This window comes from Pogona vitticeps, chromosome 4, assembly GCF_051106095.1.
Source record: "Pogona vitticeps strain Pit_001003342236 chromosome 4, PviZW2.1, whole genome shotgun sequence".
NCBI lineage: Eukaryota > Metazoa > Chordata > Lepidosauria > Squamata > Agamidae > Pogona > Pogona vitticeps.
In genome coordinates this window covers 124,285,003-124,302,981 of record NC_135786.1, presented here as the reverse complement: position 1 = coordinate 124,302,981, position 17,979 = coordinate 124,285,003, and the positions used below count along the sequence as shown (strand labels likewise).

The window sequence follows — 17,979 nt, the reverse complement described above, 5'->3', positions numbered from 1 at the left end:
ATCAGCTGTGCAAAAATGGGGCCTTTGGGATGATTGCGGGGGAGCGCTTCCCCGCGATCATCCCAAAGGCCCTGCCAATCAGCTGTGCTGCGAGGGGTGGAGAGAGAGCCCCATTTTCACACAGCTGATTGGCGGTTGCAAAATGGCCGCCCCATGGAGGATTTTCGCATAAGGTGAGTTTTAAGCCCATAGGAACGCATTAAATGCGTTTTAATGCATTTCTATGGGCTTTTAAAAATCGCTTAGCGATGAAATCACTTAGCGACTTTTTTCCTGCACGGATAAAGTTGTTAAGCAAGGCACCACTGTATGCAGAAACTTGTACTTCACTTAGTTATGTTAGTATATCATCCTTAAACTTGACAGCAAAGTTCCCTCTAAGCTGTGTGCCTTCGCACAGAATTCTGCTCCTTCCATGCAGGACTTATCTTCCTTACAGTGATCCTTTTCAGCCCCTTTGGTTCCCGGTCGCCACAGAACCCTGCAGGGGTAGGTGGGTAGTTGCAGTGTCACACATGTGAGGGGCAGAGCCCTGCCTGGCAGGCCTGAAAATTAGAGGGAATGTTGCTTGACAGACATAGTTACTCTAAAAGACAACCTATCAGCCCTATCTCATATCACATCCAAACACTTTCACATACAGTATTTGACCCTGTCTGCTGTTATCCATCAACTATCTGACTGACTGCTAACTGCCACTTGCTTTGTATCTGTCTGTCTGGCTGTTAATCCTCTTAACATCTATTGGCTAATGCCAGACAGATCCTGATTGGTCAGAACGCTTTTTTATGGAAATATCACATTCCAGTTCTTCCCATATAAATTCTCTCTCACACACACATATCTGCGTTGTACTAGAAATATATCTTTTCATTATAATCTAATCATCTTTAAATGTGGAGCTTGTGCGTCCAGCTTTTGCAGTTAATAACTTTTATTGTTCATAAATTTATCTTATGCTTCTTAAAATCCATCAATGTTAGCAGTCAACGTCCCACAATAGGATGATACCCTCGGCTCTAGTTGTACATAATTTCTAAAATTCTTAAAAAATGTAGTGACCAGATTGCTGACTGGGGCTGGTCACAGGAATCACATAACCTGCTTGTTTTGGCAGCTCCATCAGGTGCCTGTTTCCGGGCACAATTCAAAGTGCTGGTTCTAACCTATAAAGCCCTAAAACAGCTTGAGGTCATAATATTTCAAGGACCATGTCTCCCTTTATAAGCCTGCTAGGGTATTAAGATCTTCAGGAGAGGCCATTGTCTTTCAGTCCCACCACCTTCACAGGCACATTTTGTGGGGACATGGAAGAAGGCCTTCTCTGTCGCTGGTCCCAGACTCTGGAGCTCCCTCCTATGGGAGGCCAGCCCAGCCCATCTTTGCTGTCCTTCCACAAGGGATTTTTAAATAGATTGTTGCGCCTTATTGCTTTTAAATGTATTTTTACTATTGATTTTATTTACTGTTTTAATATAATATTTGTTTAATTCTTTTAAAGTATTTCCATATGTACCATTTTTAGCTTTTAAATATTGCCTTTAATTATGTAAGCCACATTGGGTCCTTTTTAGAGAGAAAGGTGGGGTAAAATATTTTAAATAACTAAAATAAATTGTTCCACTTTCTCTGCCACTATTGTTTTAATGATAATTTGCTTTGTTCTAACAGACAGAACAATTCTTTGACTTTTTGACATCTGAAATATCCAACCAGGCTACAAGATTAACAAAACAGAATGTAGAGTTGCATGGGACATTGAGAAGCCATTTGCAGGTAAACTTAGTAATGTTATTTCTAACCAAAAGACTATTGTATTGTCTATCACATGGTTGGCATTTGGGGAAGAGTTATACCAGCAAATAAAATGTAAATCTGTTGAAGATATTTGAGCATTTGTTGGTTTGGTTCTGTTGTACAAGAAGTGTTTGTTTTTCTTTAAAAGCGTTCTAGGCAAATACATATAATCTTTGAAACAAAGTATTACTTTTATTAAAGCAAATGGAAATTTTTTCTTTAGATACCTAGCATAGAGTGATATTGGATTAATATAATATGTTTGCTATGCAAACAACAACAACAAAACACATACCGTTAATACAAATTTAACTTTCCGCAGTGCTCTCTTATCTGTACAGACACCATCAGTGATTGTGTATCTTATCTTTGTTTCTGAAGTGTTTAGTTATTATTAAATGTGGTAGAAGATAACGTTTTGGGTCTCATTAAAAAAGACTTTGGTAGGAAACTACAACTGCTTTTACTGTGCTATTGGTCAAATGCAGATGGTTCTGGAGAGAAAGAAGCCATTTGTAATACATAAGTTATACTGCCACGGTTCAAATCACATGTTTTGAAAGGTGATTACCATTTGCTGAACTAAGGCCAAGTCAGTTTTCCACACTTCCTGCCACAATTTGAAAAGCTGTGATTGCTGTGGCAGACAGGAAGCCAATTTGAGCTCCATTCAGTGTATGACCGAAAGCAGGTAGTGGCTTTTGTATGAAAATCCTGCAGCACATCTAACATTTGATTTAAAATATAAGCTTCTGTGGGCTGAAAGGACTATAAAAATAGGCCTGCATATTCATCTTATGTATTTTTCTGAAAATGGGAAAATAGTTTAGCAAATTGAAATGTTTTCAGATTTGAATTGAAATATTGTTTCAGTTACTGCCATTGCTGCTTTCTCTTTCAGACTTTGGTACATGTGTTAGAAGCATTGACTGGGTGTGTGCGACATATCTGTACTTTGCAGGAAATCTTGCCATTAGAATATGTTCACAGTCTTCCCATCTCTGTTCTTCATATAATCAAGAATGCTTTTACACACTGCAAGGTTGGTGAGCTTCATCACTAAATAGTCTTCAGTATTCATTATCATATAAGCAAGTGTTTTAGGTATTTATTTTTTTAAAGCTGTAGAGGTGCTAGAACTATTTATTTATTTAAAATATTTATATGTTCCCTTTCTCATGAAGGACCCACTGTAAAAGCAGTAGTGGTTATAGTGGACCCAAACAAATTTCAGACTGCAGTACATCTGAGATTGCACATTTATAGTTGTTATTATTCGCTGTCAAATCACCTCTGACTGATGGTGACCTTACGAGTGAGCAATCTCCAAAATGTCCTGTCCTCAGCTGCCCTGCTCAGCTCTTGTAAACACAGGCTTGTGGCTGTTTTTAGGGAATCAGTCCATCTTGCATTTGGTCTTCCTCTTTTTCCTGCTGCTTTCCACCTTTCCATTAATGTCTTTCCGAGAGAATCCTGCCTTTTCATGATGGGCCCAAAGTAGTAAAGTATATATTTATAGACCAACTAAAAAAGGTACAAAAATTATACTTCAAGGAAGGAAGTTTGGTATTACTTTGGCGTTAGAAACTTTAAAAATTCTTCTCTTAAAATCATTATTAACTAAACAACTCTGGGAGTTAAACTTGTTATGTTATGGCTACCTAAGCGTTGGTGAAAAGCCCAGAACAATGACCTTAAACACTCTATGGCAGCTCTAAGCTGGGAATCTGTTTTGACTCTCTTTTTTCCCCCCTGAGAAATTACTGAAGCATTGGCAAGTTAATCCAGGAAAGTCTAACAAAGACTATTCATCTTGGAATATATATCTGGCTAATGTGGACCTATGTGGACCAATAAAAACATTTGGATGTATCCTGGATCACTTCTGGGGCTGGATTACAAAAGACATCAGACCATGAATACAAACACATGAACTATTTCGTGAGCAAGTGTCCTTGAGCCTTTTAGGTGGGGAAAACTATGTCTGAGACTGGATTAAAGTTTCACCCTAAAGATGATCAATCTATTGAAGTGGACCTATGGAAGCAAGATTTGATGGAATTGGACTGATTAAGCAACTGGACAACTTTGACTTGGAATACAATTATTTGATATCCAGGACATAATGCTACAACAAGGAAAATTTTTGAAATGAAACAAAATCTACTCTTCAGGCAATTTTAGAAATAGAGAGATCCAACAATGAAGAGGTGAAATTATTCAAGGAGCAGTTAAAAAAGACTATAGTCAACAGGAGACAGGGAATAATAAACAAGGAAACGAGAGGGCAGTGGATGATGTATGCCAACCAAAGGAGGGGCTGGAGTAAATCAGAGGAGAAAATTTAGGAGATCTAATTGTAACCCTGCGCCGAGGAGAGCCTTAGGTATTCTAAGGGAAGATAAAGGGAGAGAACCAGTAGATTTAATTAAAAATAGCCTGGAAGATCTATTGGAGATAGTTCAAGTGCATAAAATGATCTCAGATGGTACAAGGGACAGCAGAATTTTTAGAGAGATAGGAATAAGAATCGGGAAAAGACAAACGAGAATTTACAGATGATTTAATTCACCAAACCCCCATTGATTCAGTGGGCCTACTGCATTACAAACTGGTTCTGAATTTTATATTGTCAAATATTATTCTTTGTCAAAATGTGCTTCGCATAGCAATCGCTCCGTATAGTGATGAAATTGCTTTGCGATGGACTTTTTGCCATCGCAAAAGTGATCGCTTTGCGATGGTCCTATGGGGAAATTTTGCTTTGAGATGATCGCAGGGAAGCGATCATCGCAAAGCCTTCATTTTCGGTCAGATGATCGGCGGTTTCAAAATGGCCGCTGGGTAAACAAAATGGCCGCCCACTGTGTTTCCTCGCTTAAGAGGCACCGAAAATGGCTGCCCCTATGGAGGATCTTCGCTTAAAGCTGAGTTTTTAGCCCATAGGAACGCATTAATCGTGTTTTAATGCGTTTCTATGGGCTTTTTATTTTCGCTTAGCGATGTTATCGCTTAGCAGCGATTTTTTTCTGCATGGATTAACATCACTAAGCAAGGCACCACTGTACATCTTAGCACTGCCCAACACTATTCCCTTCTCTGCATTCCCAGAAGTGTAATTATCATGAAACTTCAGGATAATATAAATTTCAGGGTGGCACAATGTTACTATAGTATGTAATTTTATGGTAAGATTTGTCCAAACGAATTTGCTTACTTTTATTATGAAAATCATTATTCAGGAAGCTTGAGTACTGTTTACTGTAATAACTGGTGCTGCTGTACTAATGCCATTATGAAAATTCTTCTGGCCCATGTCCCTTTTGATCTATATTAGTTTTTTGTGCTTTAGCAGCTTACGGATATTCCAAACAGAAGAATAACTTGGATTGTGAATTAACTGAAAGCTCTTCAACTTAACACCTTCTATTAATTGTGTAATATATTTATTTTATTTCTGATTTTCTGTTTTGCTACAGAACAGTGAGTCATTGTACAATGAGTTTCTCCACTTGTTTTCTGATTTACTCCAGTCTCTGTTTAAGGAGGCTTATTCTTTGCAAAAGCAACTTATGGAGCTGCTTGAAATAGTATCTGTGAATTCCTGTCCTGAAGACAGTACAGCAGTTATGGTATCCGGTATGTATACAAAGTATGGATTTCAAAACAGTTAATTCTTTACTGATGGTAGTTATCAATGTCTAAAACTTGACAATTTCCACCATACATCAAATTCCCTTTTCTGGATGTTAATGTTTCCCTCAATTCAAACAAGCTTTGCTAAATAATAGGCTTTATAAGATGATCCCTTCTCAAATTCGGGACCAGAAATGCAAGTAATGGAAAGTGTTCCCCCCCCCCCATATATCCATTAGTTATACTATTGTTAAATTAAGGAAAACACTATAGAGTGGGTTAGACATGGTAATCTGTTGAAGCAAAAATATTAACGGAGAGTCTGGTAGTCCCTTAAAAACTACCAGGTTTTTTAAGATGCTATAGAAAACTGATAATCAGTTTGTTGAATATGTCGAGTACCAGAGTGGCTTGGATTTACATCAAGTTGATTTAAATCCTGATTTAAATTACTAGTCAGTAAGACTCGCTTTAAAAATGTTTTTTAAATGTAAAGACTCATTCTTGCTGGTAGCTATAATTTTTAATATTTGCAACTAGATGAAGATTTACTATTTAGAATAATAGTGTCAGATTATTAAAGGTTATATCAGAAGTGATGTTAGTTTAATAGGTTAATCACTCATATTTGGAGAACTACTTAGGTAAAGGTAAAGATTCCCCTTGACATTTTAGTCAGTCGTGTTTGATTCTAGGGGGCGGTGCTCATCCCCGTTTCCAAGCCGTAGAGCCAGCGTTTGTCCGAAGACAGTTTCCGTTGTCACGTGGCCAGCGCGACTTAGATTCGGAACCTGTTTACCTTCCTACCAAGATGGTACCTATTTATCTACTCGCATTTACATGCTTTCGAACTGCTAGGTTGGCGTCCCTTGAGAACTACTTAAACTGTTTTATTTAACTAAAACAAGAACATTATGTAGCATGCAAATTATTGCATTTGCTTAAACATCAATGTTTATTAAATAGTTAAACAAAATAACTTTTTAAAAAGCAAACTGTCTTCCAAACAATCTTCAAATCTAGTATTTAAGGTACAGCAGGAGCTCCCTTATCCACAGAATCAGAATCTGCTGAGTCACTTATTTGCTGCCTGAAAATGTGAAATACCCCTGAAATATGTAGAGTTGTGCCTTGACTTATGAACGGCCCTACTTACGAACAGCTCCGGGTGCAAAATTTTGCTTTGACTTGCGAGCGGAGCTTTGACTTACAAACAGAAAAAAAGTGGGGAAGGCGGGGAAAACGTGAAATTTGACCTTTCAGTTAACCGTTGGCCAGCGAAGAGGCTGCTTATCTGCTACCTTGCTCGCCCCAGTGGTTATAGAGTGTGGATATTGAGAGAGATGTCAGACTGCCTGGTACTGTACTGTACGTACTGTATTTTTTCTGGGTTTTTTTTTTTTTATTTTTGAATTTGGGCTAGGTTATGTTTCTGTGCTCCAATGGGTCTTGGAGACCCTTTCTGCAAGGGTCTGTGCTGGCTGGTGTGCTCTAAAATGGAGTTTGGTTGCTGGGTTTGGTTTAAAATGTGTTGGTGTAAAATGTTAGGGTTTAAAATGTGTGGGTTTAGCATGTTTGGGTTTAAAATGTGTTTTAGACTCCAAACTCCCCCCATTGTCTTCTCTCTGTGTCTTCTCTCTTTTTGTGCTTAAAAGCACAAATCTTTGTTTGAGGGGTCTGTGTGCCCCAATGATGACCTTCTTTCTTTCCTCTTTTCCTCATTGTTTCCCCCCTCCCTCCTTTCCTGACCTTTTTTAAAACCTCAGTCATCTTAGGTTAAAAAAATATCTCCCCCTAGTGGTAGAAGGTGGTTTAACTGGTTTTGCATTAGTTCCTGTGGGAACTAATGCTTTGACTTACAACCGGCACCTCTACATATAAACTAAAAACAGCCGGAATGGATTAATCAGGTTTCAGTGCATTTCAGTGGGAAATGCTGATTCGACTTAAGAACATTTCGACATGTGAACATCTTCTGGGACGGATTAAGTTCGTAAGTCGAGGCACCACTGTATTTATATGTATTTCCAGGGTGTATTTACCAGAACTGGCCACTACAGCACATGTGTCAAACTCAAGTCCCGCGGGCCAAATCTGGCCCACCGGGCTGTTTCATGTGGCCCTCACAGTGTTTTCTGCTACTGTGCAGTACAGTGGACCCTTGACTTACAGACGGCTTGACTTACAGACTTTTTGAGTTACAGACTTCTCTGGCCGCAAAATTTAGGTTTGACTTGCAGCCTGAGAATTGACTTACAGACCACAAAAAACCCAAAATGGAACAAAAACGGCCTGTTACGGGATTAATCGGTTTTCAATGCACTGTAGGTCAATGGAGACTTGACCTACAGACTTTTTGACTTGAGAACCGCCTTCCAATACGGATTAAGTTCTCAAGTCAAGACCCCAGTGTATACAATATGCAGGCGCTTACTCGATCACCCATAATGCTCCACAAGGAATGCTGGGAATCCACCCAATGGGACTTCTAATCCAGCATTCCAAGTGCAAAGAATCAGAAAGCGCAGCTGCTTGGGCAGCGTACAGCACCTTCGGAAATGTAGTCCTCACTATATAATATGATAAAGAGTAGATACATTTATACACTCTTACAGATACAACTGGCTGATGTGGCCCAAGTTGAAATTGAATTTGACACCTCTGCACTAGAGGGTTCCAGAGACCATGCAGTGTATAGCGTTCACTATATACACATTTGCGTATACTGTACTGCGTATACTGTACTGCCTTCCTACTGTAATGTGTTTATTGTCTGTTCATACATTGGCAGAACAACAATAGGATTAAGGCCTTTTCCTGAACTTTTATTTATTTTATACCATTTTTACTCTGAAAAAGTACATGCTATCTCAGCTTGGATAACTTGGGTTAATTGAATTTGTTTACCAAAAATGTAAATATTGTATCAATATATAGTCTCATGCTACATGACTAAGCTCTATTTCATGCTGATTAACCTTTGAACTATACTGTATCTTAAACAGAAGACTATCTAGATAGATTTTTGCACCAAAAGCATTTTGTTAAAATAAATCTGATTTAAATTTTAAAAATCTCTTTTAAAATTTTTAAAAATCATTTATTTTAGTTCACCCTGGTAAGTATTGTGGTTGAAATGTGCAGTTATGTAAATGACATAAGGTTTTGAAGGAAATTGCTGCAAGTTAAATCTCTGTTGACCTTGTATGGTGCACATTGAGTCATATTAGAGGATTTCAGCCATTGTCTTCAGAGACTGAATTTAATTCATGGTTCATTGTTGTATTTAATTCCATTGCAGTGATTCACAGTGTGCTGGAGATCTGCTCTATTATTTCTAGTATAGACCGTGCCTTTCATGCAAATACATGGAAATTCATCATCAAGTAAGTTTTAATGTCATTAATGTTATCTCTTATATAACATGGAATTTTACACAGTTTATATTGGGTACCTATATAATAGCTTATGAACTATTTTGTGAATGATTTGTGAATAGCTCATGTTTATGAACAGTATGATCCACTGTTAAAATTCAGACAGTATGATCCACTGTTAAAATTCTTGCATTTAAAGCAATATAGTTCTGTAGATTAAACTGACTAAAACTAATTATTTTACATGATGGATTACGTGACTAATTTATACATTTGGTCATTTCTACTTCTGCTTCATTGACTATGCAAAAGCCTTTAAATGTGTGGATCACATTAAACTATGGCAAGTTCTTAAAGAAATGAGAGTGCCTGACCACCTTACCTATCTTCTGAGAAATCTATATGTGGGACAGGAAGCAACAGTTAGAACTGGATAAGGAACAACTGATTGGTTCAAAATTGGGAAAGGAGTACAACAAGGCCGTATATTGAATACATCATGCGAAAGGCAGGACTGGAGGAATCCCAAACGGGAATTAATTATTATTATTATTATTTATTTTATTTATATCCCGCCTATCTGGTCAAACAAAGACCAAGATTCCCGGAAGAAATATCAACAACCTCCGATATGCAGATGATACCACTCTGATGGCAGAAAGTGAGGAGGAATTAAAACCTCTTAAAGAGGATGAAAGAGGAGAGCGCCAAAAATGGTCTGAAGCTCAACATGAAAAAAACTAAGATCATGGCTACTGGTCCCATCACCTCCTGGCAAATAGAAGGGGAAGATATGGAGGCAGTGACAGATTTTACTTTCCATGATCACTGCAGATGGTGCCAGCAGCCATGAAATTAAAAGACAGCTTCTGGGGAGGAAAGCAATGACAAACCTAGACAGCATCTTCAAAAGCAGAGACATCACCTTGTCAACAAAGGTCCACATAGTCACAGCTATGGTTTTTCCAGTAGCAATGTATGGAAGGGAGAGCTGAACCATAAAGAAGGCTGACTGCTGAAGAATTGATGCTTTTGAATTGTGGTGCTTGAGGAGACTCTTGAGAGTCCCTGGACTGCAAAGAGAACAAACCTATCCATTGTGAAGGAAATCAACGCTGAGTGCTCACTGGAAGGACAGATGCTGAAGCTGAGGCTCCAATACTTTGGCCATCTCATGAGAAGAGAAGACTCCCTGGAAAAGATCCTGATGTTAGGAAAGTGTGAAGGCAAAAGGAGAAGGGGACAGCAGAGGACAAGATGGTCGGAGAGTGTCACCGAAGCTACGAACATGAATCTGACCAATCTCCGGGGGGCAGTGGGAGACAGGAGGGCCTGGTGTGTTCTGGTCCATGGGGTCACAAAGAGTCCGACATGACTTAACGACTAAACAACAACAACAACAACAATTGTTGATTGATAATAATAATTGCATGCTTCCTAGTAAATTCTGACCTATGGCAACCCTTTTTCAGGCTTTTCAAGGTAGAAATGATAAGTCAGAAGTGGTTTACCATTCCCTTCTTCTTGGGGTACCCTTAGTCTGTGTAGCTTTGCCAAGGCTACACAGGCTGGTTCTTTTCCCAGAAGGCACAGTTGGAAATCGAGCTCTCAACCTCTGGCTTTGCAGCCAGGTACCTAAACCACTGAGCTATCAAGCCAGCGTTGTGGCTTATGCAGCTGATTTAATGTTTGGTCATTCAGATGCTCCCGATCTCCCATGGTAATTCACCATTTAATCATAGCATATCTTTTTTAATCTGGAGATGGGATGGCCCTGGGCTAATCAATTGGGAAATGGAAGTTCTCTGTTCTCTCTCTTAATCCCTATAGAACTGTCTCATCCTTTTTCATATCACAACCACTGAAAAGTTTCTGTGGGCAAGCTTGTAAAATTCTTGACTCCATGGTGAAATCGGGCATGCATAGGATACCAAAACAAGATGGATCTGAAATGGACAGCTGTAGTGTATTACTGAATCATGCCTATAGGACACCAGCTAGCCATGTCTTTCTTTTGGACTCTCCATCTCTTCTAGTTTTCTTTTCTCATAGACACATAACTTTTGGTACAGTGGTGCCTCGCTTAACAGGAAAATCACTGTTAAGTGAAAACATCGTAAAGCAAAATTAAAAACCCCATTGAAGTGCATTGAAACCCGCCCAATGGGGTAAAAACTCACAGTCTAGCAAAGATCCTCCATACGGCGGCCATTTTTGGTGCCTGTATAGCGAGGAATCTGTCCCTAAGCACAGCGGGGAGCCATTTTAAGCACCCGGTGGCCATTTTTAAACCCTAATGATCAGCTGTTTTTGATAATCATAAAGCGAAAACTGGTTCCCGAAGCAGGGAACCGATTATCGCTAAGCGAAATTCCCCCATTTAGACCATCGTTTTGCGATCGCAATTGCGATTGCAAAAAGATCATCGTAAAGCGGATTCGTCGTAATGTGAGGCAATTGTTAAGCGAGGCACCACTGTATTTGTCAAACATTCGGCCATAGTCAGTTCTCATCTGGCTGCTGGGAGGGCTGCCCACTTAGCCCTCCCCGTTTTAAAGTAAGACTTGGTTTGGTTTGGTTTGGTTTGGTTTGGTTTGTAATGGACTTGCAGTGGACCTAATAATCTGCTGAATATTTTAGAACTGTCCATTGTTTTTTCTTGTCAGGCAGAGTCTCAGGCATAAGTCACTGATAAGGAACAGCTTGAAACATTCTGATATCTACAGTGGCCTTTGTGAAAACATCTTGTTTTCTTTGGAGTCTTGTTTGCAGCTAGCTGAACAGATGACACAGTCTGGAACCCAGGTGAATGCTTTATTACATATGAGCATGCTGGCCTTGATAAGCTGACTTCTGAAAAATACTGCCATTAAAGATCCAAAGGGGTTATTTATTTATTTTATTAGACTTCTAGACCAAAGGTCTACTCTTCTGTTATGACTGAAGGCTCTAGCACAGGGATCCCCAATCCCCAGTTCGCGGACCGGGCCACAGAGACAAAACTCCCGCCCCCCTGCTCATACTCCCCCCTGCACGCCTACCTGCACAGCTCCTTTGCACATGTGTGCGAGTGCATGCCCCCACCCCTTTGCACATGCGCACGAGTGTGTGTGTGCACTGCATGAGCGCCTCCCACCCCTTTGTGCATATGCGCGAATGTGTGCACGCATTGCACGAGCACCCCTCGCACATAGACCCCATTCCTCCCCCAACCGGTCTGTGGTGTTAAAAAGATTGAGGACTGTGGCGATCCCCCTTTGTGCCCTTTATACCTCTGGGCTCCACAAAGGTAAATACGCCCTTTTCGCTGCCACCAGGTATTATACTAATACCAAATCAAATCCCACACACTCAGGAGCTGTCACCCCAAAGGGCCATACAATTTCAGAAGACAAGGGTTTTAAACAAACATTCTTTTATTATTGAACAGAATCATAAGTATAATCAAATGTAACTGTGTTATATATTCATGTGTGTTAAATCAGGTGTTAACGTGTATCAGATCATGTCAATATTTCTCTTGATAAACTGATGAGATCATTCCTGCTTGTCCAATATGTTTTATTCTTTCAATTTCTTTTCTTAACCCTTTTTGTTACTCCTATGCCCTAGCACTGTTTCAATAACTTCTGGTCCTTAACTCTCTCTGAACCTCATTCCAACTCCTAACTGTCTCTCCCAGCTGTTCCAACTGTCATTCTGGCTCCGCCCCTCCTGCTCCATCCCCTGATTGACATGCAGGAATGACGTCATACCTTGGGTACGGCCCCCCCTGCTCATACTCCCCCCTGCACGCCTACCTGCACAGCTCCTTTGCACATGTGTGCGAGTGCATGCCTCCGCCGCTTTGCACATGTGCACGAGTGTGTGCGTGCACTGCATGAGCGCCTCCCACCCCTTTGTGCATGTGCGCGAATGTGTGCATGCATTGCACGAGCACCCCTCGCACATAGACCTCATTCCTCCCCCAACCGGTCTGTGGTGTTAAAAAGATTGAGGACCACTGCTCTAGCATATTTACATACTTGACAAGGCTGGAAGGTAGGACATCATCCAAACTGTTGCTTGAGTTATAGTTATTCTTAAGAAATTAATCTTAAGATATGATGTGGCTGTTACTTCTTTATCCTAGTATGCTTGTTTAGATGAAACCATAACCTACCAGTGATTTCTTCAGTTTGCAATTTCAATTTTGGGATTGGGTTTAGCTGCAGGCCATTTTTCCCTAATGTTTCTCTTTCTTATCCTTTTCTTAAAAATCAGTTATCTTGGTGTAACATTCTGGACAATTTGAAAGCTTTCACTTGCTTGTGGCATTATGATTGGTCCTAATAAAGGTCTGTCTTTTAATTACATTGGAGTTCCTATATGCACACAGAGGAGAGAATAGAAGAGACAGATTGTTGTGTCAGGTGGCATCCTGGGCTGTTGGAGCGGAAAAAACCAAACAAACAAAAACACACACACACACACCTGGCTAGGCAATGATTCAGTATTGTGAATTTGAACTTCAGTATTTCTTTTCATTTTGGTAGGAGAGCACCGATTATAAATTGTTCCAGAGGACAATCAAATTGTGTAGATTTTTTGCCAATTCTCTGGTACACTATACCAAGGTAAGATCTAGTAATGCACTTTCACTAGAGGGGGCATAATAATTTTGCAGTAAACTGTTCTGCCCAACCAAGAGCATAGTTACACTGTGAAAATAAAATCAAGTTCAAGGTTTATGAAATTGTTTTGAAGTTACTTGATAGCCATGTGGTTTTTGGGTTGCTGTGTATCCTTTTGGGAAAACTTTAAATCTGTTTTTAGAATGTGTTGAATATTGGTGGAGGGGGCTACATAGGCTTTTAAAAATGTTGCATTTGAGTCCTTGTCCTGCATCTGCCTGCCCTCATGCTGCTGCACTTGTTGCTGCTGGGTTATTTTTAATATATTTTTTAGTTCTTTCTAAGTGGGATAGCGATGGTATGACATGCCTGATGGGGGAAAGCCCAGATCGGATTGCAAATGTTCACTGGAGCCAAGACATGCGCTAGGAGACAGAGAAAATCACACATACACAGGGGGGCAGGGTGAAGACAGAGAGTGAGGGATCCAGGACAGGAGCGGGGCTGGTGAGACTTGCAAGCCAATAGGGAGAGAAAGGTCACAAAACAAAATCTACCCTTCAGACAATTTTAGATATAGTGAGATCCCACAACGAAGAGGTGAAATTATTCAAGGAGCAGTTAAAGAAGGACTATAGTCAACAGGAGACAGGGAATAATGAACAAGGAAATGAGATGGCGGTGGATGATGTATGCCAATCAAAGGAGGGGCTGGAGGAAATTAGAGGAGAAAACCTAGGAGATCTAATTCTAACCCTGGAGCCGAGGAGAGTTTTAGGTGTGCTAAGGGAAGATAAGGGGAGAGAACCAGTAGATTTAATTAAAAATAGCCTGGAAGATCTATTGGAAATAGATCAAGTGTGTAAAATGTTCTCAGATGGCACAAGGGACAGCAGAATTTTTAGAGAGATAGAAACAAGAATTGGGAAAAGACAAATAAGAGAAGGAGTTACTTAGAAAGAAGAAAAGGGAAAAATATTAAGGTGGCTTTCAACGTTGAAAGCATGTATATACCTAACTTCTGGAATTGTAAGGGGGCATATCCTATATAGTAGAAAAGGGAATTGAATTGAAATAAGGAATCACTAATCAGGGTAAAGGCATAACCTCCCTTATTTGGACAAAATTTGGAGAGGGTTGTGGCCGGGTAACTCCAGGCGCTGCTGGATGAAATGGATTTTCTGGATCCATTTCAATCGGGTTTAAGAATGGGTTTTGGTATGGAGACTGCCATTCAATTGTTTTAATTGTTGTAAGCCACCCAGAGACCTTTGGGTAGAGTGGGTAGCATATAAGTTAAATAAATAAATAAATAAATAAATAAATAAATAAATAAATAAATAAATAAATAAATAAATAAATAAATAAATAAATAAATAAATAAATAAATAAATAAAAACAAGGTGGTTCTTAAGGTAAATTGATATAAGGATGAGGTAAAACAAATAGTATTCTCGAAGGCTTTAACGGCCTGGATCCGATGGTTGTTGTAGGTTTTTCAGGCTGCTTAAGAACATGGCCAAGGAGCCTGAAAAACCTACAACAACCATAAAAACAAATAGTACTTAATGAACATACATTAGATATGATATTGATACAGACATGATAGAAAATGTGTAGATAGAAATGGACGAACAATTATACATACAGTCAACCCTCGACTTACAAATGTCCCTACATATGAACTTTTCTATTTACGAACAGCTCTGTTGGCAAAAATTGGCATCGACTTGCAAATGGAGCCTCGACCTGCGAATGAGGTCAAGGCTCTGTTTGCAAGTCGATGCCATTTTTTGCCAATGGAGCCGTTCGTAAATGGCTCCCTGCAAAAAGTCGGAGAAAGGGTGGGAAATTCGAATTTCCCGCCCTTTCTCCCTGCCTTTTTGCCTTCGGAGTTCTCAAAGGGCTTCCTCCGATGTCTGGGGGAAAGCCCTTTGAGAGCTCCAAAGGTGCCGATTGCGGTGGCCGGACATCCAGGGAGGTCTCCCAGGGCTTGCCTGCCACCATGGGAGACCTCCTTGGGGGTCCCTGCCGTCGCAGTCGGCGCCTTCAGAGCTCTCAAAGGGCTTCCTCCGATGTCAGGAGGGAAAGCCCTTTGAGAGCTCTGAAGCCAAAAAGGCAGGGAGAAAGGGCGGAAAAGAAAATCTTACTTTAAGTCAGTCCACCAGACAGCAGATTGATATTTGTTAGAGTCACCAGTGGGATTTGGAACTATCTGTAACAATAAAGGGTTGTGGGTGTACGGTGATGACAACGTTATTCTGAACAAGGTGTTTGTGTGATAACTGCTGCTTGCATTTTTGCTCATGATCTAATTGAATTAGTAGGGATTTGGTGGGTTAACTCCTCCATAAATTGTATGATTCCTCTACTTGCAACTTACTACACTAAAGTAAGTCACAAGTAAAATAGGCCCATTTGAATCAATATGGAGGAGTTGACTCACCAAATCTTCACTATTCAGTGAGCCTAGAAGAAGGGAATGGTAAGCAACTTCTGAGGTGCTTCTACTTAGGAAGCCCTGGAAGAGGGCCACCATAAATGAGAACTGACTTGACAGCAAACTATTATTATTTTTCTAGACAACACACTATGCTAACCAAGAGGATTTCAACCATTGTTTTCTAAAAGACAGTAGAGATTGGATAATATGAATTTCAAGAGAAAAATTATTCCACAGAAAATTCAGGGGAAAGTGAGGTGCCTGGAAGACCCTGCAACCCCACACTTTGACTTGTTAAGACAAAGTTCTAGCTTATGCAGGGGAATGAAAGGAAATGGAGATACAGTACAGATTTAGATAGAGGAAGGAGTTTTAGCACTGTATTTTGTTTCTTTTAAATGTGGTTTTATTTGTTTTTTTTTAAATATTGCAATGTAATTTTTTTCAGTTGTTTTAATATATACATTTTTAATGCTTTGCCTTGCGTCCTTATGTTGGGAGAAAGGCAGGATATAAATAAATAGTTTTAAACGGACACAGTTTAAATTAAAATGTTTGACACTGTTTGCTTTACAGGAGTTCATTCCTTTCTTGGTGGACTCCTGTTCTCAGCTTCATCAAACATATCTTCAGATATACAGGTAAGTGAAGCATAAATGGTAACTAATTTTGTTTCATTGTAGATTATCATCCCATCAATTCAGTTCAATTCCATTCAATTTTGCTGGGATTTGGAAGAAATTTGAAAGCTACATTATTGATATAATGACTGTCACACTGCAGATTGCAGAGCATCTTAAATGAAAACAGACGTCTTTTGACTTTGCATCTTGAACTGCCTCGTTCCCTCTGTGCAAGTGCAGTCTTGGTGAATCTAGTGTATCCTTCAGTGTTTTCAGCAACATCAAGCACGGTGTCTGAGCTGCCTGTCTGAGAAGACAAATATGAGCACCACTCCACAAACAGTTATGACCTTGTCTCACAGATAAATCTGTGATCAAAGGCTTTTAAAAATGTGTTTTTTAAATAGCTAGCCAAATGCTTCCTTTCATTCAATATCTCAGTGAAGCTAACTCATTTTAGGAAACACTAACAGTTTGTTCATCTTATTTGAGATTTTGTAGGCTTTTCCTCAGCAATGCTGGCTTGTGATAAAATATAAAAGTTACAACTTAAAAGCCATGAACGGTAAAAATTAAAATAAAATATAATAGTGATATATAATGAAATGAGCTGGCATAGCTGATTGGGTGGAGCTCCTCGCTGCTGAGCCATGAGCCTGATGTTTGAGGACCCTGTTGCGGGAATGGGGCCAGCTGAGATCACCTGAAGTGTGTATGACGAGTGGCAGTACATGCTTTCCATCTGTGTGGCTTTGGGAAAGCTGAAAGCTCTCAGAGCCCACCAGAAGGAGGGACTAGTAAGCCACTCCTGAGACATTATGTCTAGAAAACCATGGGAAGACTGCCATATGCTAGAATCAATTTGATGGCATATAATTATTATTAATTAAAACATTACAACATGCCTGAATATGACTAGGTGCAGTTCCCCTTTCTCCCTTATCCGCTGATTCCCTCATAGATGACTCGCGGACCCCATCAGTTAACATCAACACTTCTTTTATTTTTAACAAACTGCTATTGCCAACCTCATTAACCATTTCTTTCTCTTGCTTCAGAGGCTTTCTTTCCAGTAGTTTTTCTTCAAATATTAACAAAACCCTCTCAACAGGTAGAGGTGTGGAACTAAGCTCTTTATATTGCCATTTGTGGGATATGCCCCTTTCCTCTGTTAACGCATCACTCAACCTCATTGACGAGGGTGAAAAATCCACCCCACCTGAGGCTTTGAAACCTCCTGGCCTGGGGTTGGCCATAATCTGGGTCGGAAAGGACTTTCCTCTACAGGATCTCCCAGGGCTTGTGGTCCATATTCTGCTCTCACAACACTGGGCGTCCCTCTTCTGCCATTTCCTTGTTCCCTCTCTTCAGTTTCACCTCAGCAAGGTGGCTTACAGTATGCCTGTCTTTTCCACACCTTCTCTGCATAGTCCCTAGGCACCTTGAACTCTCTCCATTCTCCTGTCCAAGGATCCTCTTCCACTGTCTCT

The 17,979-nt window shown here is 40.0% G+C and overlaps 1 protein-coding gene across 2 annotated transcripts in view; it reads left to right on the top strand.

The window, feature by feature from the left end:
* Window positions 1–17,979, top strand: part of FIRRM (FIGNL1 interacting regulator of recombination and mitosis) — a 69,124-nt gene that overhangs the window by 5,259 nt on the left and 45,886 nt on the right. For both annotated transcript variants that reach the window (XM_072998263.2, XM_078392440.1), the window contains exons 4-10: window positions 1,672–1,776; window positions 2,699–2,839; window positions 5,277–5,436; window positions 8,735–8,819; window positions 11,477–11,615; window positions 13,346–13,426; window positions 16,443–16,507. In XM_072998263.2, coding sequence (XP_072854364.2) covers window positions 1,672–1,776; window positions 2,699–2,839; window positions 5,277–5,436; window positions 8,735–8,819; window positions 11,477–11,615; window positions 13,346–13,426; window positions 16,443–16,507 — 776 coding nt within the window. The remainder of the gene's footprint in view (window positions 1–1,671; window positions 1,777–2,698; window positions 2,840–5,276; window positions 5,437–8,734; window positions 8,820–11,476; window positions 11,616–13,345; window positions 13,427–16,442; window positions 16,508–17,979) is intronic.